The sequence below is a fragment of the Styela clava genome, chromosome 13 (genome assembly GCF_964204865.1).
Source record: "Styela clava chromosome 13, kaStyClav1.hap1.2, whole genome shotgun sequence".
Lineage (NCBI taxonomy): Eukaryota > Metazoa > Chordata > Ascidiacea > Stolidobranchia > Styelidae > Styela > Styela clava.
In genome coordinates this window covers 13,990,579-14,014,884 of record NC_135262.1, presented here as the reverse complement: position 1 = coordinate 14,014,884, position 24,306 = coordinate 13,990,579, and the positions used below count along the sequence as shown (strand labels likewise).

The 24,306-nt window shown below is 32.4% G+C and overlaps 1 protein-coding gene across 1 annotated transcript; it reads left to right on the top strand.

Annotated features, from left to right (window-relative positions):
• Positions 1 to 1,015: 1,015 nt before the first annotated feature.
• On the top strand, positions 1,016 to 6,506 carry LOC120333237 (uncharacterized). Its single transcript, XM_039400604.2, has 2 exons — positions 1,016 to 2,839; positions 2,906 to 6,506. The coding sequence occupies exons 1-2, from the start codon at positions 2,446 to 2,448 to the stop codon at positions 3,139 to 3,141; spliced, it is 630 nt and encodes a 209-aa protein (XP_039256538.2). The 5' UTR covers positions 1,016 to 2,445; the 3' UTR covers positions 3,142 to 6,506.
• The last annotated feature ends 17,800 nt before the right edge of the window (positions 6,507 to 24,306 follow it).

The window sequence follows — 24,306 nt, the reverse complement described above, 5'->3', positions numbered from 1 at the left end:
TCATTTACAGAATCTCGGTTCCTTTGTTGGCATTTGAAGATGGTGAAAGTATTTTACTAACCTTCAACATTATTCAGTTTACATGTCATTGAAAGTTTAGAATTGTACATTTATATTTGAGATATTACAGTCACGTTAGGAATTTTTTTTTTATAATTTTTCAATGACTATTTCAGTCTATGCTTTGTTAAATACAATTCTTGTACAAACTAAAATAAATGAACGAAAATTTATTTTACCCGGGGAGGAATTTTGTCGTTTCTGGAGAAGAATTTTGTGTTGTATTTACTGTAGTATTACTAATATTGTTTATTAATATTATAATACTTACTCACATCATCAACTAACGTTTACTGATCAATTCATCTCCATGTTTGTCTCAATGGATTTAATTGCTTTTTCAAACTGTTTTGATAGATCGCGAATTTTGATTATAATAATAACAGCACCAACAACGCAACTGATTATTCACTAATGCCATATCTGATTTAAAAACGGAAGACACGCAATGGAGGTAAATATTAATGCAAATACTTAGAAACATAACGCAATAGGTATTAACCCTATGTCTTCACATTTATATATACTAATATTACCTTTATACCATCCTAACTTTGCAAGATATTGATACAATTGTAAGTATCACATTTGATGATCGATGCCAGTTTCAGTGCAAGAATAGTGAGTATGGGTCAAAAGTGGGACAAATTTTTTCGTATGAACAACTATTTTGAGTCCTAAATATTATTTAGTTTGACAAATTTATAAAGATACGTATAAAAATATATTTGCTAGACAAATAACGAATATATGCGAATAAATTTCATTATTATCTACCTCGGATGCCATTAGTTATCCCAAATACTTAGGCATACTAAACACAAAAAAAAATTTGAAAATTATAGTTTTAATGCGCTACAGCATAAATTATTTCAAACATAGCTAGAATGTAATTGTTTTCATTGTTAAGCATTTTATTTCGAAAAATAAAATAGGACGTGTGTGTTGAGTGTTATAGATTCCTTTGCTGACTCTACTCATTCAGTACGGAAGCGTAGAAGAATCTATTCCATTTGAAAACCTTCGCAAACACAAAGAGCAATTATTTTTTTTAGTTGGATATTTAATATTCAAATATTTCCCACTTTATTCAAACAACCGCTTCATTTGCCTTAGTGTATTTGCCACTATGACCAACATCATGTGTTGTTTTTAATGTGGGAATTGGGTTAACTACCGGTGTTTTTATTTATTCGGTGGTGCAGCAAACTCATCTAGATTCATGAGTCATTAGGAGCAACAAAGAGAATAAAATGCATTACATGTGGGATAATATGATGTTATCTTGAATTGCGAGGACCTGATAATTATTTGATACTGGGAATGCTATCGGTGTTGCATTGCATTCTTAATTAAGTCTTTTGCAAACAGTCTGAAATTCTGATATTTATAAAATAATTTGAAACAATGTTGATATTTTAGAACTGGAGAAGTCAAGGTTGCGAGTTAATGGGATGTTTCCTGCAATTTTGTCGCGCGGACTTGCGTTTTTCTTGCTACTGCCACTTGCATTTTTGGGATAACTCCCGTGAGATTACCTCCAGACCTTCAAACCCGTAATATTTGAAACGACAATATTTTAACGGTGACGGGCGTTAGTTACAGCATAAATGTTTAATTTCAAAACTGACATCTTGTTATATATATTAAAACACTTATTCAAATCGACTAATCGGTATTTCTTCTATCACAAAATGTGCGGCATTTCACGCATTTAATTCATTGATCAATGCATATATATTATATATATATATATACGTATGTATATTTCAAGGCCATATAATCAGGGTATGACATGCTTTCAATGGATTCGGAGCCTCGATATAAAGCCTGAAACCCCGGGGGTCGATTGGTTTGAAATTTCAGCTATTTAGCGGCGAGAAACGGTTTTAAAAAAATGTTTTTTTAAAAACTTGAATATCGTTCAGTTTACGAGGCGTTTTGGAAGGCCTGGGAAAAAAAAAACTCCAAAGTTTTTACGTTTAATTTTTAATTTTTTTAAAACTCGGATCTGGATTCAAAATCAAAATTTTTACCCGAAGTCGCAGTCAGAATCGATTTTAAATTTCCCCCGAATTCACTGCTCAGATGTAAATTACTGAACATTTAATAGCAATAAACTTCAACAAAACGTTTATTGAATTAGTGTTCATCGCTTTAGTAACATATCTTTGTTTGCAATTTTTGTTCTTTAAAATTGAAACAACATTCAACGTTCGAAATTTGTAAAATATTTTTTTTTTATAATTTCTTGTCTATACTTTTCATTTTTCACTCCCAAAATTGTTCACAAATCCTAAAAACTAACAGAACTTTAAATTTTTACAACCATTAGTAAAATTCATATACGTCGAACTGAAGCTCTAATATTAAAGTTGAATAACCATGATTAACTTGGAAATGATATCATCAGAGCCTTCTGTGATTTTCAGAGAAGAAAAAGAATTTCACGACAATCCTCCGGCAGGATTCACTAAAGGGGAAGATGGCAACTTGCGCTTCGATCCAGATGACGTTAATGTCTTTGAAAATTTTGCAATTGCTACTTCAAATTCCACAAAAATATTCAAGGTAAAAAATTTAAACGAATTTGTATCTCTGAAGACAAAACTGCAACTTAAACCAATTTACGTAAGAATGCATATTGCCACACGTATCTTTGGCTGCTGCAAAGATACAGAACATCGCTCGTTTATCGTCGAAATTAGAGCTGGGAATCTATGGATTGCCAGTCAACTTCAGCAAAGTTTCGCCGATGCAGAAGAATTAATTAAAGAAGGTAAACGATTTTGCATCAGGATTGAATATGGCATGTCTTTAATCAGATGGTTTGCTTATCTTCCAGAGCAAAAAGATATGATGTGCTCTTCAAATACAGACAATTGTTTCTATTTGACTAATTTTAGACCTCGATTCGAAAGACTTTATACAGTGAATATGATCGCGCTAATTGCGCAAGTTCCCATCGCTTTGATTTTTGCGGTACCCTACTATATTTATCGCGCCGTTGCTGCTACTGATTCTCAAATTGAATTGATGTGCAATTGTGCTTGGGCAAACAATGAAGCGAACGCGATATAAGGAAGATTGAAGCCTTCAGTTTTGTGACGACAAAAAACTCTCCGTTCAAACCAAATAATTTTTATAATGATCACAAGTTCAATTATTAGTAAGATTTTCAATGTTTTCTGCATGCGTACATATTTATTATTTCCATTGTGTATTTGGTGTATTTATTATTTCCATTATTTCCAAATATAACAAGTTTGTATTACGTTAGTAAGCTGAATATTTACAAACAATATTTTTTATTTCAATGAGAAGTGCTATTTTGTATCTGAGGGATCAAATCAGAGATAACAAAGGTATACGTAAAAGGATAATCTGATATTTATGCAGTTTTATATATTTGCAAATGTTTGCCAGTAACAGCAGTAGGCACCCTTGGCGTTTTATGGTTAAATATAAGGTCGACTCCAGAAAATATTTTATTCTATGATACGTTTATAGTATTGGAGTGACGTACAAAAAGTAAAATTACAAATCCACTTTATGCATCTGAGACATCTGCAAAGTGCTACACTTTTAGTGAATTCACCTAAAGTTGTTTTCGCCGCGATGTCATGACTCAACGGATACTCAGTAACGGTGACGTCCGGTTCATATTTATTTATTGGATAGGAAACCTCGAAATTTCATCAAAGATATTTGCTTAAGTTATTTTAGAAACTGGTTTCACCACGCAAGTTTCGTCTAAGCTTACGTAAAAAAAAATAGTTGTATTGACTTTTTTCAAATCTCAATAAATGGCTAAAAAATACATTTAAAATATCATATTTTTTAAATTGGTGACACAAGTGGCTATGTAGTCAACGAAGCATAATTCCATATACACAAACTCAGATTTTTTTAAAATACGACTCGTGGTTTGTTACAAGTAGTTTCAAATAGTCTATAATTGAGATTCCCCATCATTGCATTGTCCTGGTGCGCATCATCTTTAGCATATCTTCAAAACAATTATCAGCGGAATCTCTGACAATGAGTCAATCAAATGAGCAACAAACAGGAAACTAAACCAGATCGACTCCTTTCTTTATAACCTGGGAAGTTTTTGAAGATAGGACAGAACTAAAAAGTCTATGCTACAAGCAATCGGATAATACAAAAACCATTTTTAAAGAAAAAATGCGTCAAAATTCTGATTACTGGTTGGTATGTATTAAGCATGAGTGGCCAGACAATTCATGGCCTGATTTACGAGAGTAGATATTGTGACTTTTTGACTTTAATATTGAAAAAGGACTGTCTCGATGATTATCATCTGGCACCGAGTGAGAGCCAGATTCGCAAATTGGCTGCATATTTTGACAGCTCTTGTTTGTAGGCAATTCCTCATTTTTAGTTACTAAAATTTAAAATATATTGCAGATTACAAATTTTTAGTCAGAGTTTTGGAGAACCTGTTTGCAATGTAAAACAGAAGGATAATACAAACAAACGCAGGCAGTATTTTGTATTTGTTATCACGTTGCATATAAAGTATATTTGTCTAAATCATTTTATTTCAATTTTATTTTGTCATTTTATAGAAAGCAATACTCGATGAAATGAAAACATGAAACTCTACTATTTGTGATAAAATTAATTTTTTTTCTCATCTTATCCGTAATGTGTTACACAATTTATATTCCTATATTCATAGAGGAAAAAATGGCTAATTAAAGTGAAGTTAAAATACTCGTATATATGTTTATTATTATCAGTTGAATCAGCATAATATAACTAAGCATTAGATTTAAACAGTAAGTAAAAACAATGTCATCACTTTTTACAAATGGCTTCCAAAGCTGACTTTACATCTTCAATATTGACGCGCAGTCTATTGCATTTAAAAACCTGCCCAAGTTCACAGAGCAATTATTTTTCTAAGTGGAATATTTTAAAATCAAATGTTTTTTCAATTTATTCAATTAACCGCCTTGTTTGCTTTAGTGCAATATTTTCTACGATGCACAATATCATGCGTTATTTTCGATGTAGGCATTGGGGTTAGTGTTTTTATATATTGAGTGATGCAGCAAACTCATCTATCATCAGGATCAACACAAAAGAATAAAACTCATTGCATGTGGCATAATATGTTGTTATGTCGAATTGCGACGAACCAGATAATTATTTGATACTGAGAATGTTATGGGTGTTACATTGCATTCCTGATTAAGCCTTATACAACTAGTTTAGTTTCTGATATTTATAACATGCTTTGAGACAATGTTGATATGTATATTTAGGACTGAAGAACTCATTAGACAAAAATTGCTGTTGCTTAAAAGTGGTCAAAGGTTGAGACCTAGTGGAATGTTTTTTTTTAAGTCTAGCGGGCTTGAGTTTTTCTTGCAACTGCGACTGGCACTTTTGCGATGAGGAGATTTGTGCCATACCTCCAAATCCATAATAGTTTAAACGACATAGTATCGGCGTAGACGGACGTTAGATACAGGATAAATATTTGAATTCCACACTGCCGCCTCGTTTTATATATAAAAACTTCTTCGAATCGACTAATGTGCATTCCTTTTATATTAAAATATTTGCAGCATTTGAGTTCAATTCATTGATCAATATATATCTATGTCACTGTTTAATGTAGGACTGTAGAGTCGGAGCCGGGTTAGGACATGCTTTCAGGGAGTCGGAGCCTTGGTATAAATTCTGGATCCCCAGGATCGATAGTTTCGAAATTTCAGACATTCAATGGTGTCGAAATGTTCAAAACGGTAAACTAGTGTTTGAGTGGTTTAATAACATATCTTTGCTCGTAAATTTTGTTCTCTGAATTTGCAACCGAGTTCAACGTTTAAAATTTGTAAAATATTTTATAAAATTTATTGTACATACAATTCATTGCTTATATACCCAAAATTGTTGACAAAAAAACTAACAGAATTTCATACCTTTACAACATGAGTAAAACTCACATACGGAAAAATGGGCATCTATTAAACTTGAATAACCATGATTAACTTGGAAATAACGTCATCGGAGCCTTCTGTGATTTTCAGAGAAGAAAAAGAATTTCATGAAGGAAGGAAGGAAGGAAGTTGCCATCTTCCCCTTTGGGATTCACTAAAGGGGAAGATGGCAGCTTGTCCTTCAATCCAGATGACGTTAATGTCTTTGAAAATTTTTGGAAGTTTGGAAATTTTTTTACGTTTGTTAGCTAAATATTTGCAATATTACTTACACAATATTTTAATTTTAATGTTGTAATGGAATGTGCTATTTTTGTACTCGAGTGTTCAAAATAATACATTAGTTCAAAAATAGCGAGGCAAAACATTAATATTGAATTTAGTCGTCTTTTAAGTAGTTATTCAATGTCGAAACAATGTGTTTTATTTATTTTCAATTTGAACGAAAAAAATATATTCTACTCTCCGCAGCCCACATACTTCGTAACCAAATTTACAGACGAAAAAGGGTTTTTTAGGAATTTACAAAAGAAATAGATGGAAAGTTAAGGCATAATTCTGCCGATGCGCTAGTTGTGTGTAAAGCAGGAGACACATTTGCAAAGTCTTCCATAATACTGAGGGTGGGAAGTATGAAAGAGTTCAAACGCATGAAAGACTAATGCGTAGTAAACGGATCTATATGAGAATACGAGTTAGATCAAAACGAGCACTTTGCAAGTGAGCACGATACAACCGCTTCATTGTTCAAATCAACTTGGGACATCCAGACATGTATGATCAAATAAAGGAAACGTTATCAAAAGCTGAAAAGTTAATTCAACGAAGAAAGCGCTTTTCAATCGAGATTGGCTTTGCGTCTGCTCTCGTAAATTGGTACGCGAATCAGCCGGGACAAGAAGGCTGTTTTTGCTTCTTGACAAAAGGCAGCTTCTGGTTGACAAACTTTAGACCGCGTATTTAAGCTTGCTACACTGACAATATTTATACAACGATATTCATTGCGCCGATCAACATAGTTGGAATATTGGCTGTATCGATACATTGCTTCTGAAGATTTTCAACTTTGTCTTAACTGCATATGTGCTTGGACAACTACTTATCGTAGCTCATTCACAGAATCTCGGTTCCTTTGTTGGCATTTGAAGATGGTGAAAGTATTTTACTAACCTTCAACATTATTCAGTTTACATGTCATTGAAAGTTTAGAATTGTACATTTATATTTGAGATATTACAGTCACGTTAGTCATTTTTTTTTTTATAATTTTTCAATGACTATTTTAGTCTATGCTTTGTTAAATACAATTCTTGTACAAACTAAAATAAATGAACGAAAATTTATTTTTTTCCGGGGAGGAATTTTGTCGTTTCTGGAGAAGAATTTTGTGTTGTATTTACTGTAGTATTACTAATATTGTTTATTAATATTATAATACTTACTCACATCATCAACTAACGTTTACTGAAACATTCATCTCCATGTTTGTCTCAATGGATTCACTTGTTTTTTAAAATGTTTTGATGGATAGCGTGTTTCGATTACAATAATAACAATACCAATAACGCAACTTATTAATCACGAATGAAATATCTGATTTAATAACGGATGAAAGTCAGTGGAGTGAATTATTAATACGTAAAATTAGAAACATATCATAATAAGTATTAACCCTATACTTTCGTATTTATAAACTAATTTATCTCATTCTAACATTGCTTCGCCAGATATTGATATTGATGTAAGTATCACCGAAAAAAGATAACATTAATTTGTCATCAATACCAGTTTTAGTGTAAAAACGTTATAGGTGAAAGATTGACATATTTATAAGTTAATGAACAACTATTTTGTGTTGTAAAATACTATTTAGTTCGACAAATTTTGTAAAAATACAACGATAATTAAAATATTTTTGTTGGACAAATAACGAACACAATCAAGTATCCATTATTACTTGCTTCTAAAGCCATTAGTATTTCAAATATTTACGCTAGACCCCCTTCATAGAAATCGAAATAATTGAAAATATAGTTTTAGTGCGCTATATTTATTTAAACAAAGCTAATATGGAATTGTTATGCATTTTATTTTGAAAATCAAAATTGGATGTTTGTGAGGAATGTTATGGCTTCTAGTGCTGACTTTACTTCTTCAGTATAGACGGGTAGAGAAGAATCTGTTCCAATTAAAAACTTTCTCAAACACACAAGGCAATTATATTTACCTTAGTTGGATATTTAATATTATGCGGTATTTGCAATGTAGGTATCAGGGTTAAACTAAAATTGTTTTTATTTATTGAGCGGTGTGGCAGATGCATCTATCTTCATGAATCATCATGATCAACGCAAAGAAATAAATGCATTGCATGTGGCTATCAGTTTTGCTTTGCATTCCTGTTTGAGCCCTTACGACGGGATTAGCTTCTGATATTTATAAAATTGATATGAAACAAAGATATAAGTAGAATTGATTAAGTCATTAGACAAAAACTGCTGTTGCTTCAAAAGTTGCGAGTTTGTGGAATGTTTCCTGCAATCGCATGCTTGGATTTTCCTTTCAACTGCGCCTTGCACTTTTAAGATGAATCCCGTGAGATTTGTCCTATACCTTCAAACCCACATTAGTTGAAATGACAATGTTTTTAGCGGAGACGGGAGTTAGTTAGAGGATAAATGTTTAAATTACAAACTGCCGCCTTGTTTTATATTCGAAAACTCTTCGAATCGACTAATCGGTATTTCTTCTATCAGAAATTTTAAAGCACTTGAGTTTAATTCATTGATCAATATATATGACACTTCAGGGCTATAGAGTCGTAGCCGGGTTATGACATGCTTTCACTGAGTCGCAGACTCAGTATAAATTCTGGATCCTTGAGGTTGATAGTTTCGAAATTTCTGACATTCAACGGCAATAAAAAGTGTCAAAACATTTTTGCAATAACTCAAAAAGCGTTCATTTTACGAGGGGTTTTGAACAGTCCTGTGAATAAACTTCAAAAGTTTTTGTGTCTAAAATTTGATTTGCCCTGTATTCGAAATCAAAATTTTTCAAATGTCAAATACAATCATTAGTAAAATTCACACACGTCCAATTGAATATAAACTTGAATAACCATGATCAACTTGGAAATGACTTCATCAGAACCTTCTGTGATTTTCAGAGAAGAAAAAGATTTTCACGACAATCCTTCGGCAGGATTCACTAAAGGGGGAGATGGCAACTTGCGCTTCAATCCAGATGACGTTAATGTTTTCGAGAATTTTGCAATTCCAGCTTCAAATCCCACAAAAATATTCAAAGTAAAAACTTTAAACGAACTGGAATCTCTGAAGACCAAACTGCAACTTAAACCAATTTACAAAAGAATGCATATTGGCGCAGGTAGAATTGGCTGCTGTCGACATATTGAACATCGCACGTTTATCGTTGAAATTAGATCTGGGAATCCGTCGATTGCTAGTCAACTTCAGCAAAGTTTCTCCGATGCAGCGGAATGCATCAAAAAAGATAAACGCTTTTGCATCAGGATTGAATTTGGCATGTCTTTGATTAGATGGTTTTCCGATCTTCCAGAGCAAAAAGGAATGCTGTGCTTCTCGAATACAGACATTTATTTCTATTTGACTAATTTTAGACCTCGATACGAAAGACTTTATACACTGGACATGATTGCGGTCATTGTACAAATTCCCATCTCTTGGATCTTTGCTGTACCCTATTATATTTATCGCGCCGTTGCTGTTACCGATTCTCAAATTGAACTCACGTGCAATTACGCTTGGGCAAGAAATGAAGCGCACGCAATATAAGCAAGATAGAGCCTTGAGGTTTGTTCCAACAAAGAAATATCCAAGTTCAAACAAAAAATTTTATTTATAGATCTCAAGTTCAATTTATAGTGAATATTTTCGATGTATTTCTGCTTGTGTACATATTTATTATTTTCATAGTTTGAGAAGTTTTGTGAAATATAACAATTTTGTTTTCAGTTTGTTTCAGAATATTTACAAACAATTTTTTTATTGCAATGAGATGTGCTATTTTAGCATCCGGATGGTCAAATTACTACATTAGTTTAAAGCTAGCTAAGGTAGAGGAATGATTTATCATATCTATAAAAACTAAATGCGTATACAATACTTACTCAGATTTTGAAGTTGAATTTATTTGTATTATAGGTATTTATTCAACGTCGATATTTCGACATATTTTGTTTTATTTATATTTAATTTGAATGATAAAATTAAATTATACTTCTCGCAGCCTATATACTTTGTAACAGGATAAGCTGATTTGCAAATGTTTGCCAGCAACAGCAGTGGGCGCACTCTTTGCCTTTTATTTAAAGTTAAATCTAATGTCGAATCCAAAACTTTTTTTATTCAATATACGTTTATATTGTTAAAGTGACGTACAAAAAGTAAAATTACAAATCAACTTAATGCATCTGACACATCTGCAAAGTTCTACACTTTTGGTGTATTCACCTAGAGTTGTGTTGGTTGCGATGTGATGACTCCACGGATACTCAGTGGCAGTGATGTTTATTAGAAAACTCGAGATTTAATCGAATATATTCGCTTGAGTAATTTTAGAAACTGGTTTCATCGTCCAAGTTTTGTCTTAGCTTACGTAAATATAATAAAATAGTTGTGTATAAAATCATGTAATGACCTTTTTCAAATCTCATTAAGAGGTTAAAATACTTTTAAAACATCATATTTTTTTAAATTGGTGACACAATTGTGCAAGTTACCAACGAAGCACAATTTCATTTGCAAACCCTTGTATTTTTTCAAAATAAGACTCGGCGTTTGTTACAAGTGGGTTCAAATAGTTCATAATTTAGGTTCCCCTCATCATTGCATTGTCCTGGTGCTCATCATCTTTAGCATATCTTTATAACAATTATCACCGGAATCTCTGACAATGAGTCAATCAAATGGGCAACAAACCAAGAAGTCTATACTACAAGCAATCGGACAATCCAAACATCATTTTTAAAGAATAAATGCGTCAACATTCTGATTTCTGGTTGGTATGTAAGCAAGAGTATTCAGACAATTCATGGCTTGATATACGAGAGTGGATATTGTGACTTTTTTGACTTTAATATTGGAAAAGGACTGTCATGATGATTATCATCTGGCACCGAGTGAGAGCCAGATTCGCAAATTGGCTGCATATTTTGACAGCTCTTGTTTGTAGGCAATTCCTCATTTTTAGTTACTAAAATTTAAAATATATCGCAGATTACAAATTTTTAGTCAGAGTTCTGGAGAACCTGTTTGCAATGTGAAACAGAAGGATAATACAAACAAACGCAGGCAGTTTTTCGTATTTGTTATCACATTGCATATAAAGTATAATTGTCTAAATCATTTTATTTCAATTTTATTTTGTCATTTTATAGAAAGCAATACTCGATGAAATGAAAACATGAAACCCTACTATTTGTGATGAAAAAAAAATTTTTTCTCATCTTATCTGTAATGTGTTTCACAAATTATATTCCTATATTTATAGAGGAAAAAATGGCTAATTAAAGTGAAGTTAAACTACTCGTATATGTTTAATATTATCAGTTAAATCAGCATAATATAACTAAGCATTAGATTTAAGCAGTAAGTAAAAACAATGTCATAACTTTTTACAAATGGCTTCCAAAGCTGACTTTACGTCTTCAATATGGACGTGCAGTCTATTGTATTTAAAAACCTTCCCAAGTTCACAAAGCAATTATTTTTCCAAGTGGAATATTTTAAATTCAAATATTTTCCAATTTATTCAAATAACCGCCTTGTTTGCTTTAGTGCAATATTTTCTACGATGCACAATATCATGCGTTATTTTTAATGTAGGCATTGGGGTTAGTGTTTTTATATATTGAGTGGTGCAGCAAACTCATCTATCATCAGAACCAACACAAAAGAATAAAACTCATTGCATGTGGCATAATATGTTGTTATGTCGAATTGCGACGAACCAGATAATTATTTACTACTGAGAATGTTATAGGTGTTACATTACATTCCTGATTAAGCCTTATACAACTAGTTTAGTTTCTGATATTTATAACATGCTTTGAGACAATGTTGATTAGGACTGAAGAACTTATTAGACCATAGGTTCTCAAAGTGCTCCGTACGGAGCCCCAGGGCTCCGCGAGAGAAACCCAGGGGCTCCGCGAGCTATTCGATTACTCTTCAAAATACTGACTCAAAATTTTGTAACTGTTCAAAGAAGCAATAACAGCTTTGATAACATCTGACAACAATATAGCCTCGAAATATGGTAAAGGGCCGGAATTAAAAAATGACATTATTTATGAGCAGTAGCGCAGCCAGGATTCTTAAGAGGGAGGTGGTTCAAAATTGGAATCGGAAATTTCCGTGCAACATTTTTCGCGATTAAAAAAACGGATAACGAGATTTCTGTTGCGTAAAATATTCAATCCAAGACCGATGGAGCATTTGACGTGTCTCGTCGGTATAATGTAGTTGTGCTCATCGTTACTCACGTTTGATTCGAGATTACTATTAGGATTACTAAAATGAAAGAATACTATTCTAAAATAACATAAAATATGTGATAAACTGCCAACTATAAATAAATTGGTGTCGTATTTTTGCGATCTTGGTATTTGTCAAACTTGATTTGTTCTTTCGCACTTGAGATTATTTTTAAGCAAGATATCGCTGTTTAAAAAGTCACAATGTCTGGGGAAAATACGAACAATTGAAAATTATTTTATTGCATTCAGCTCCGTCGGTAGTTTCAGAATGAAAAAAGGTACATCGCGGATCGCGCGCACCATTGATTGCGTGCGGCTGCGTCGGTAGTTTCAGAATGAAAAAAAAGGTAAATCGCGCGCACAATTGACTGTGTTTCGATTTCGCAGCTACTACGATGAAAACTTAACATAACACCAAATTTTGTGATTTACAATGTCTATAGAAGCGTTTTCAATCTGAGGTGAGTCTGCTGAAACCAAAGTGTGATCTTCCATTTTAAGTTTCAGTTTAAATATTTTAGAATGCCGCTTTTCAATCAAGAAATTTGAGTTGTGGATTTACTTTTAATTGATTATTATTTTTAGCATTTCGTCGCCGATGACTATAATATGGTAACATGTTTTTCACATTGAACTCATAATTCCCCACGAGAACGAAAAAGCAATTAACGTCGTCATTGTGTAACAATATTATTTTATTGCATTCAGCTCCGTCGGTAGTTTCAGAATGAAAAAAGGTACATCGCGGATCGCGCGCACCATTGATTGCGTGCGGCTGCGTCGGTAGTTTCAGAATGAAAAAAAGGTAAATCGCGCGCACAATTGACTGTGTTTCGATTTCGCTGCTACTACGATGAAAACTTAACATAACACCAAATTTTGTGATTCACAATGTCTATAGAAGCGTTTTCAATCTGAGGTGAGTCTGCTGAAACCAAAGTGTGATCTTCCATTTTAAGTTTCAGTTTAAATATTTTAGAATGCCGCTTTTCAATCAAGAAATTTGAGTTGTGGATTTACTTTTAATTGATTATTATTTTTAGCATTTCGTCGCCGATGACTATAATATGGTAACATGTTTTTCACATTGAACTCATAATTCCCCACGAGAACGAAAAAGCAATTAACGTCGTCATTGTGTAACAATACATGTATATGCCGAGGGAAATTTTTGATTTAGGGAGAATAAACAGCGGCGTAAAGATGTTTAAAACACGCCATGCTGACGGAAAAAATCGGCGATTGTAACAAAATGAAATAGCGCACGTTACTAACGGCCTTTTAATTAAGTCTTCCAAAAATGTTAAAAAAGAAAAGATTCAGCATTTAGAATAAATAAAGTACTTTTAACTTGCTCGGGAATAATAATCTGAAAGTAACAATTTTAAAATTTATTTTGGGGCTCCGCGAATAATATTCAACCTTTCAAGGGCTCCGCAACACCAAAAGTTTGAGAACCCCTGCATTAGACAAAAGTTGCCGTTGCTTTAAAAGTGGTCAAAGGTTGAGATTTAGTGAAATGTTTTTTTCAAGTCTCGCGGTCTTGAGTTTTTCTTGCAACTGCGACTTGCACTTTTGCGATGATTCCCAGGAGATTTGTCCCATACCTCCAAATCCATAATAGTTGCAACGACATAGTATCAGCGTAGACGGACGTTAATTACAAGATAAATTTTTGAAGTCCACACCGGCGTCTCGTTATATATTCAAGAACTTCTTAATAATAGACTAATAGGCATTACTTTTATATTAGAATATTTGCAGCTCTTAAGTTCAATTGATTGATCAATATACATATCACTGTATATTTTAGGACTGTAGAGTTGGAGCCGGATTATGAGATGCTTCCACCGGACTAAGAGCCTCGGTATCTATAGTTTCGCAATTTCAGACATTCATTGGTGTCAAAAGGTGTCAAAACCTTAAATTATTGTTCGAGTGGTTTAATAACATATCTTTGCTTGTAAGTTTTGTTTTCTGAATTTGCAACCAAGTTTAACGTTTAAAATTTTTTAAATAAATTTCAGAATTATCTTGTCTATACAATTCATTGCTTATATAACAAATATTGTTGACAAATTCCTGTAAAAAAAAACTAACAGAATTTCATACTTTGACAAAAATTAGTAAAATTCACACACGTCGAATTGAACTAATCATGATAACTTGGAAATTACATAAGCAGAACCTTCTGTGATTTTCTCAGAAGAAAAAGAATTTCACCAGAATCGTCCGACAGGATTCATTAAAGAGGAAGATGGCAACTTGCGCTTCTATCCAGATGACGTTAATGATTTCGAAAATTTTGCAATTCCAGCGTTAAATCCCACAAAAATATTTAAAGTAAAAATTTTAAACGAAATTGAATCTCTGAAGACTAAACTACAACTTAAACCAATTTGCATAAGAATGCATATTAGCGCAGGTAGAATTGGCTGCTGTCGACATATTGAAAAGCGATTGTTTATCGTTGAAATTAGAGCTGGGAATCCATTAATTGCTAGTCAACTTCAGCAAAGTTTCTCCGATGCAGAGGAATTGATCAAAGAAGGTAAACGCTTCTGCGTCAGGATTGAATTTGGAATGTCTTTAATCAGATGGTTTTCTGATCTTCCAGAGCAAAAAGGAATGATATGCTTTTTATATACAGACAATTGTTTCTATTTGACAAACTTCAGACCTCGATTCTTTATACTTTGAACATGATTGCGCTCATTGTACAAATTCCCATCTCCCTGATTTTTGCGGTATTTTATATTATATCTATCGCGCCGCTGCTGTTACCGATTCTCAAATTGAAATTACATGCAATTGTGCTTGGGAAAACAATGAAGAGCACGCGATGTAGGCAAAAAAAAAGCCTACATCGTTTGTTCCGACAAAAAATTCCCGGTTTAAAGCATGTTTACATATTTATTTTTTCCATTGTGTATTTGTGTATTTATTAATTTCGATGGTTCAAGAAGCTTTTGTAAAAATATAATAATTTTGTTTACGTTATCAGAATATTTACAAAGACCTTCTTTTTATTGCAGTAAGATGTGCTATTTTAGCATCTGAGTGTTTAAATTATCACATGAGTTTAAAGATAGCAAATTAAGGAACAATGATTTATCGTTTCTATAAAAACTAAATGCGTACAATACTTACGCAGATTTTGCAGGTGAAATATATTCATATTTTAAGTATTTATTCAGCTCTGATATTTTCACCTAAATAAATTCCACTCTTCATACCCTACATAATTCGTAACATGATAAGTTGATGTTTATGCTTTTTTTGCAAATGTTATTGGTTGTTATTCCGTTTTGCAAATGTATGCCGTCAACAGCAGTATACTCTCTTTGCGTATAATTTTAAGGTCATATCTTTGTAGAATCCTAAACAATATTTAATTAATTGATACGGTATTGTATAAATGCACTTCATACATGTGAAAAATCTGCGAAGTGCCACACTTTCGATGTATTCACCTGGATAAAGTTGTTTGCGTCGCAATGTGATGTCTCAGCGGATATTCAGCAGTGGTGACGTGACGTCCGGTTCATTCATATTTATTGGATAGAAAACTCGAAGATACCCGCTTGAGCAGTTTTAGAAACTGGTTTCACCTCGAAAGTTTCGTCTAAGCGTAAATAAAAAAAATTAATTGAGTAAAAAATCATCAATATTGACCCATTTTAAATCCCAATAAAATGGATTTAATATCCCCTGTATATCATATTTTTGAGTGTAAATGTTACTAATAAAGTACAATTTTATTCACACAACATCAGATTTTTCCAAAATACGACAATATTACAAGTGGGTTCAAACACTCTACACTTGGAGTCCCCAACCTGATCGCATTTTCGTGATCGCATTTTCATTAGCATATCTTTGAAACAATTACCAGCGGAATCTATGACAATGAGTCAAACAAATGAGCAACAAACAAGAAACTAAACCTGATCGACACTTTTCTTTATAACCGGAGAATTGTTCAAAATTGGACAGAACAAAAAAGTTTATGGTATAAGCAATCGGGCGATCCAAAAACTATTTTAAAGGATATATGCGTCGAAAATTCTGATAGCCGGTTTGTATGAAGTAAGAAAAAATGAATATTAAATTGAATATTAAAAGCAGGACTGTCACAATTACTATCGTCATTATTTGAGTAGGTTTTGTATAATTATTTCTGATTGGGGACCTAGCAATATTTAGAAATTGCCTTTGTTTATAAGCTTTGTAGCTAATTGCTCGATATTTTTTCAGTTACTAAAATTTAAAATATATCGCATATTATAATTTTCAGTCAGAATTTTTGAGCACTTGCTTGTAATGTGAAACAAAAAGATAATACGAAATAACGAAGGCAGATTTTTATATTTAATATCACGTTGGATATAAATGATAATGGAATATATCATTTTAATTTTATTTTGTCATAATATAGAAAGTCGTACTCGATGAAATGAAAACATAAAACTCGAACTTTTGTGACAAAATTAGATTTTCTTTTTCAACATTTCCGTAATGTGTATCACGCATTATATTCATAAAGAAGAAAATTGATTAATTATTTAAAGTTATTTAAATTAACGTCAAAATACTCATTTACATTTCTTATCATTAGATAAAATCAACATACCATAACTAAGCATCACATTTGGGCAGTAAAAATAATGGCATCAATTTTTACAAATATGAACGAAGAAGCTTCTGTGATATTCAGAGATGAAAAAGAATTTAAAGATAATCCACCCGAAGGTTTCACAAAAGATGAAGATGGTGGTTTTACCTTCGATCCCGAAGTCGTAACTGTATTAGGGAATTTGGAAGAACTAGCACCAATCACTGAAAAAGTTATCAAAGTTAAAACCTTAGACGAATTGGAAAGTTTTAAGAAAAGATTGCAAACCCAATCGATATTTATGAAACTGCATATCGGCGCAGGGAAGTTTTCGTGTTGCAATCGCATACCATTTGACGAGCATTGGTTTATTGTAGAAATGAAGACTGGACATCATTCCATTGCAAGTCAACTTCAGGAAACTCTTGGAAAAGCCGAAAAATTCATCAAAGAAGAAAAACGATTCTGTATCAGAATCGATTTTGGGCATTCACTGATCAGTTGGTTTTCTAGTCTACCAGAACAAAAAGGACTCAATTGCTATACACAAACCGAGATGTCCATTTATTTTACCAATTTCACTCCACGCGTTGAAGCTTGTTACACAGTGCAAGGATTGGCAGTCATTGCACAGCTCCCTATTACACTTCTTTGCGCCATTCCGTATTGGATTTATCGCGCTGTTGCTGCAACGGACTCCCAAATTGAACTTACGTGCAAATGCGCATATTCCACCTCTACTACACAGACTTTGCAAATATTATAAAACTATCTTTAGTGATTTATTTTCTATTTATTCATTCAATTTTGTAATAAAATCGAATTGTAATTCTCAAAAAGTTTTTAATAGATTGCTTGTTAATCACTCCTATTATCATGAATACTCAGTAAAATGATGGCGATTGTAATTAATATTTATGTAATCTGACATGAAATCAAAAATATTTTTTTAATGGGCTTTTTCTTATTTTTCTGAGGGAGTTTTCTCATCCACGAACGATTCTTTTTGGCAAAGCAGATCTATTAGAAAGTTGTGGAATGTAAACTGTTTCTGAGTCATGTGGTTCAGTGATTGGGTGCTCGCAAAATGCTGTATTAATATAGAACATAGGCTGTATCAAAACTCTCGAAAACTCATTGCTGTATATATACATCTAAACACACAAATAAAATGCATTTTTAAAAGAATGAAGTGATTTATTTCTTCTTATGGATTATATTGTAAATATACACTCAGGGTGTGACGCATAACAGACCCAGAAGAAAGTAAAATAATTTGAATGTATATTTATAAGCGAGTATAATAGTTGATAAAAAGATAGGGTGTATTTTTGACAATTAATTACCGAACAGGCGTATTCAAAATCTTGTTGCAGTTTTGAAACGTAATGTACGTTAATGTAATTTATTTAGTCTATGTCTATTTTTGTGAATTCTGGACTGAACGAAATTCAATACTGGGATATGTAAGATATTACTGTTAGGGTTACTGATCAGTTGGTTTTCTAGTCTACCAGAACAAAAAGGACTCAATTGCTATACACAAACCGAGATGTCCATTTATTTTACCAATTTCACTCCACGCGTTGAAGCTTGTTACACAGTGCAAGGATTGGCAGTCATTGCACAGCTCCCTATTACACTTCTTTGCGCCATTCCGTATTGGATTTATCGCGCTGTTGCTGCAACGGACTCCCAAATTGAACTTACGTGCAAATGCGCATATTCCACCTCTACTACACAGACTTTGCAAATATTATAAAACTATCTTTAGTGATTTATTTTTATTTATTCATTCAATTTTGTAATAAAATCGAATTGTAATTCTCAAAAAGTTTTTAATAGATTGCTTGTTAATCACTCCTATTATCATGAATACTCAGTAAAATGATGGCAATTGTAATTAATATTTATGTAATCTGACATGAAATCAAAAATATTTTTTTAATGGGCTTTTTCTTATTTTTCTGAGGGAGTTTTTCTCATCCACGAACGATTCTTTTTGGCAAAGCAGATCTATTAGAAAGTTGTGGAATGTAAACTGTTTCTGAGTCATGTGGTTCAGTGATTGGGTGCTCGCAAAATGATGTATTAATATAGAACATAGGCTGTATCAAAACTCTCGAAAACTCATTGCTGTATATATACATCTAAACACACAAATAAAATGCATTTTTAAAAGAATGAAGTGATTTATTTCTTCTTATGGATTATATTGTAAATATACACTCAGGGTGTGACGCATAACAGACCCAGAAGAAAGTAAAATAATTTGAATGTATATTTATAAGCGAGTATAATAGTTGATAAAAAGATAGGGTGTATTTTTGACAATTAATTACCGAACAGGCGTATTCAAAATCTTGTTGCAGTTTTGAAACGTAATGTACGTTAATGTAATTTATTTAGTCTATGTCTATTTTTGTGAATTCTGGACTGGACGAAATTCAATACTGGGATATGTAAGATATTACTGTTAATGTTTCATTGAAACTGAAGTTGTAAAATTCCTGTAAAACTAAACAAAAAATGAAAAACGACTTTAAACTGATTTCAAAAAAGTTGACAGTGTCATTGGCAATCAGAAATGAAAAGAAATTTTGCATTATTCAGATGTGACAATTTTTATTATCAGCTGCTATTGTTAGAGGGATTGTGGAGGTTGACTACTCAGGGTATTTACGAGATGACAACATTAACAGAATGAAAATGGAAATAAAGTCTTAAAAACACAAACTAACCGCTAATCCTGCATATACCGCTTTTTTATATATCGATATCATTGTTATTTTGAAAAAGAAAAACACGTTCACGTTAGCATTTCGTAAGTTAGAGACCGATAATCATTAATCTGGAATATTCAATGTTTTATATGTCTCATTGTGTTTTCATAATGAATGCGGGAAAAGGTCCATAATTCGAAGGGCAAGGCAATTTTTTCTTCACAATTTCAAATATACTTCTTAGAAACCACACCTGGCAATATTTATTTACTTTCTCTTGTGTTAATAATATGAATACTAAGACCATGGTAAACATTCAATCGTTTTTATAAATTTGAATTGAACTTATATTTATTATTACTTATTCTTATATGAGAATAATAAGACCCTTCGAGTTTGATTCAAACAAGTTGTGTAATGGAGTAAGCTTTATAAGGGCGACCTAAAATAATTGAACTTTGAACTTTGAAAAAAATTTTCGTTAATATTACTTAATGAACGGTAGAGGTGTAAGTTTTTAATATTCTATTTTGGAATTGAATTACGAATCAGAATGTTACGATTTAAATATTTTCGAATCTGGTTCTATTTATATAACATCATATTATTGTTAGTTTTTCTGAAATTTAGAATAACTACAGAATAAGGTAATATAGAATAATATTGATGAACTCAAGAATGGATAAAGTCAGTAGAAAAATACATTCAATTGATGCATTACATATCGTCACGCTAATAACCGAATTGCGTAAGTCATTTTTGGCGATTTTGAGTTTTTTGAAAACAAAAAGGGGTTTTATGTAATGCCGCGCACCTGTCTGTTAACTCAGATTTTATTTTAAGAATTTCGAAACCCATAAAAATGGAGATTTAGTATGACATGCACATTTGTGCAATTGTTTCGTCATAATGAATTATCATTGGTACCGCAGGACTATTGTGACGTCACAAAGGCAAAATAACATCGGCTAAGGATTTTCGAGTTTTTGCATCTCAGATTCTAGCTTAGCGCGTATCAATTTGAATTTATACTACAGTATAGGAAGACGTGCACTTGTGATATTCACTGTCCGAGTTCAATTCACCTTGGTTGGCTTTTATATTGGGTGCATTGCTGTTTAATTCTTTATATTTAATATTAGTCTTATTTCGGTGGGTGTGCAGAACGTGTTATATTGAAGAAATATATATTTTTAAACATAAAAAATAATGTAATTGAAATTGATTAGCTATTTTGGGGATTAGACATTGTAGATACCAAGAATTACATTCGTTTTTGGAATGTTTAGTTTTCAGGACTGGTGCATATAGTATAGTTGCAAAATTGCGTATGTCCCCAAGTCATAGACACACTTCTGCGTAAGTCACAGTGCGCCATTATGACGTCACTTAACTGCGTCATACAAATTAACTTAAATCCGGCTACGATCAAAAAATTGAACCATGGCAAATTATTGACTCTCAATGGCATAACAATATCATTAGGAAGTTTTTTACGTTTTTCTCAAAACTGCTAAAAATTACTTACGCAATTCGGTTATTAGCGTGACGATATATATTATATTAGGGAAACTGAATTTCGTGGCATAGTTCATTACATTTCGTCACATTACTACATTCAGTTACGTATTTATTTTTATTACAAAAATTTTCCTTTGCAGACAACACCGGGCGTCTAGTGATCGTTTTCTGCTGAAATTGAGCACCAACATTTATCCAAATGATGAAGCCTTGTTAAATGGGCTTCATTACCGATTATGCATTGGTTTTCAAAGATAATCAATGATTCCAAAATTTTGCAGATATTTGTTTAACAAGAAATAATGCAATGGTGTTGTTATTATATCCAATTAAATAAAAGATTGTCATGTTTATTACAGCTACAGCATCCTTGCAGTATACGCATCGGTTCCACTAGCATGAACGCAGAATCCTATTCAAAGTGGTGTTGTTATTGTAGTCATATCATATTTTTTACATTGCTGAAGCATTTGTATAATGTGTATTATCAACCCCAAACGCAACCCCAAACTGGTTATCCTGAAAATATTCTGGGGTCGATGTTTTTAACAACAAAAAACCAAAAGTTACTGATTTTGATTCATAGTAAATTTTATTGTTTATTATATTTAGTATAGAAGGGTTTCTTAAAATTAATTACGGTAAATGTATATGGGAATTATCACAGCGTAAAGACTAGCAGCATCTATTTTGCTCAGGTAAAGTCACACCATCGAAGAAGGTAAGACAACGGCTCTACATCAAGCAATAACCTCGTGTTGCCTAGATTATTTTGGCTCCAATTCAAAACTCTGAAACTCTACAACCGTGTGACGCAAGAAAAATTAATTTAGTTTCAACGCATTACTCATAATTGGGTCAATGTTAAATGACGTAGTAAGTACCTAACTACAGCGCAGTGTTATGTAAGTGAGGTAGATATGTGATTGCGTCAAAAGTCACGTTCTCAATTTCAATATAGAAACTGCTTGAGTAATTTGGAATGTGTTCTTTTGCACGTAACCTAGCAACTCACCTACTCTCCAGAATACGGAAGTGACGTCCGTACTAATTTGAGTCATTTATTTTCGTACACATGAAACACATAATAATAAGTATATACACTGGCAGTGCATCTATATAGAATTAATAAAAAATCAAAAGTGTCTTCTACTACATTTTGTCTGCTATTTCTAGTAACACAAATATGGTTGGATGTTTGAGTCGGGATATTATTTTACTCCAATTATGAGTATAAAATGTGGCAATAACAATAAAAAGGAAACTTTTTTTATTTAATTCTTAATATAATTTTCCTATAACCGCATAAAGTAGATGTCTTCAGCTTAAACAAAACTTTGTTTGTTTGCTAGTACGCTTTTATCTGCTCATATGTTAACTATTATGCATGACCTTTAAAAAATTGTCTTATGGAATTTTTTTATCATTATTTTTATCAATTTCTTCTCATTGTTACGCATTCTGCTTAAGTATTAATATATTTAGTTTATTTTATACAGACATTTTTTTTAAAAATAACGTATAATAATGGTTTTTCTTGAATCGTTATGAATTTTTGCCATAAATTCACGTTAGTTACCAATTATTGATTAATTATTTAAATTATATGTTAATTCCAAGGATATAATAGACTACCATCGACAGCATTTTTGTTTAATACTTGAGATTATTGCCGTTGTTTTAAAGGTATGCATTTTAAGATTTGAAATGAGAGTCATGGCTTTTGTTTCTGGGTACGCGGAGCATTGGCATCTTATGATTGTAGTTTTCGGGCACTTATATATGTATTGTGTTGCAAAATTGATCTTCAATGTTTTTATTCAAGTAACTAAACAATATTTGTGAAACTGTCTCTGAATATAAAGTGATCCCCCTTGATAAGAAAACGTTGGGTTAGGTAAAGAGTACATACATTAAATAATTAAATGATATGGCGACTTGTTCTTTTTATGAATTTTATATAAACCTTTAAACCAACGCACCGGGAATATAATAATTGTTATTTTTAATACCTTATAAAATGGAAGTGACATCTAAGCATGAATAAGGTTTCGCAAGTGGTTTTTATAAGTGTATAAGCTCTTACTTCCCACTTCCGTAGTAATCATGAATAATTGCAAATGAGTTACTCCAGAAGGACCGATGAGATAACACAACTTTTGATTTCAATTATTTGCATTTGTGGAAGCTTAAATAGAATACGAAGGATCCAAATACTGCTGAAATTACTTTTGCCTTCACTTCGAGACTTGTTATTTAAAAGTTAACATGACTTGGCAGACACAAGAACAAGAACCACACATTGTGTTTACCGAAGAAAGCGAGTTCATACGTTGTCTGCCAGATTGCTTTAAATTGGGTAGTGATGGATTTGTTCATCATGATCCTGAAACAGTTAATGTTATTTCGAGTAATCAAAAATTATTTGCAAACACATCAAGAGTTTTGAAAGTTAAAAATGTTGATCAGTTTCGAGAATTGAAGGGCAGACTACTGTCAAAGCCAATATATATGAGAATTACTGTCACAGCTTCACGATTGTTTTCTCGTCCTCGAACGGCGAATTTTATCATCAAAATCAATACTTTGCATCCAGGGATTGCAAATCAGCTTAATAAATCTCTAGCCAAAGTCGAGAGATTATCTGCTCAAGAAAAACGTTTTTCCCTTCAAATTGATTTTGGAACTCACCTGGTGCACTGGTTTGCAAGGCAGCCAGAACAAAAGAGATCATTTTTCCGGATAGAAAAGGCTGTATTTTGGATAACAAACTTTCGCCGTCGTGTTGAGTGGTTCTATAGTACAGATGCAACATTGACAATGTACATTTCTCCCATAACTTCACTCGTCATCGGCGGATATTTGCTCTACCGATTTATTGCGGCTAAA

Excerpts from the sequence above, each read along its gene's own strand:
- LOC120333237 (XM_039400604.2), top strand. The coding sequence starts at position 2,446 with ATGATTAACTTGGAAATGATATCATCAGAGCCTTCTGTGATTTTCAGA. Across the intron at positions 2,840-2,905 it reads AGAAGAATTAATTAAAGAAG|AGCAAAAAGATATGATGTGC; the intron begins GTAAACGATTTT and ends CTTATCTTCCAG.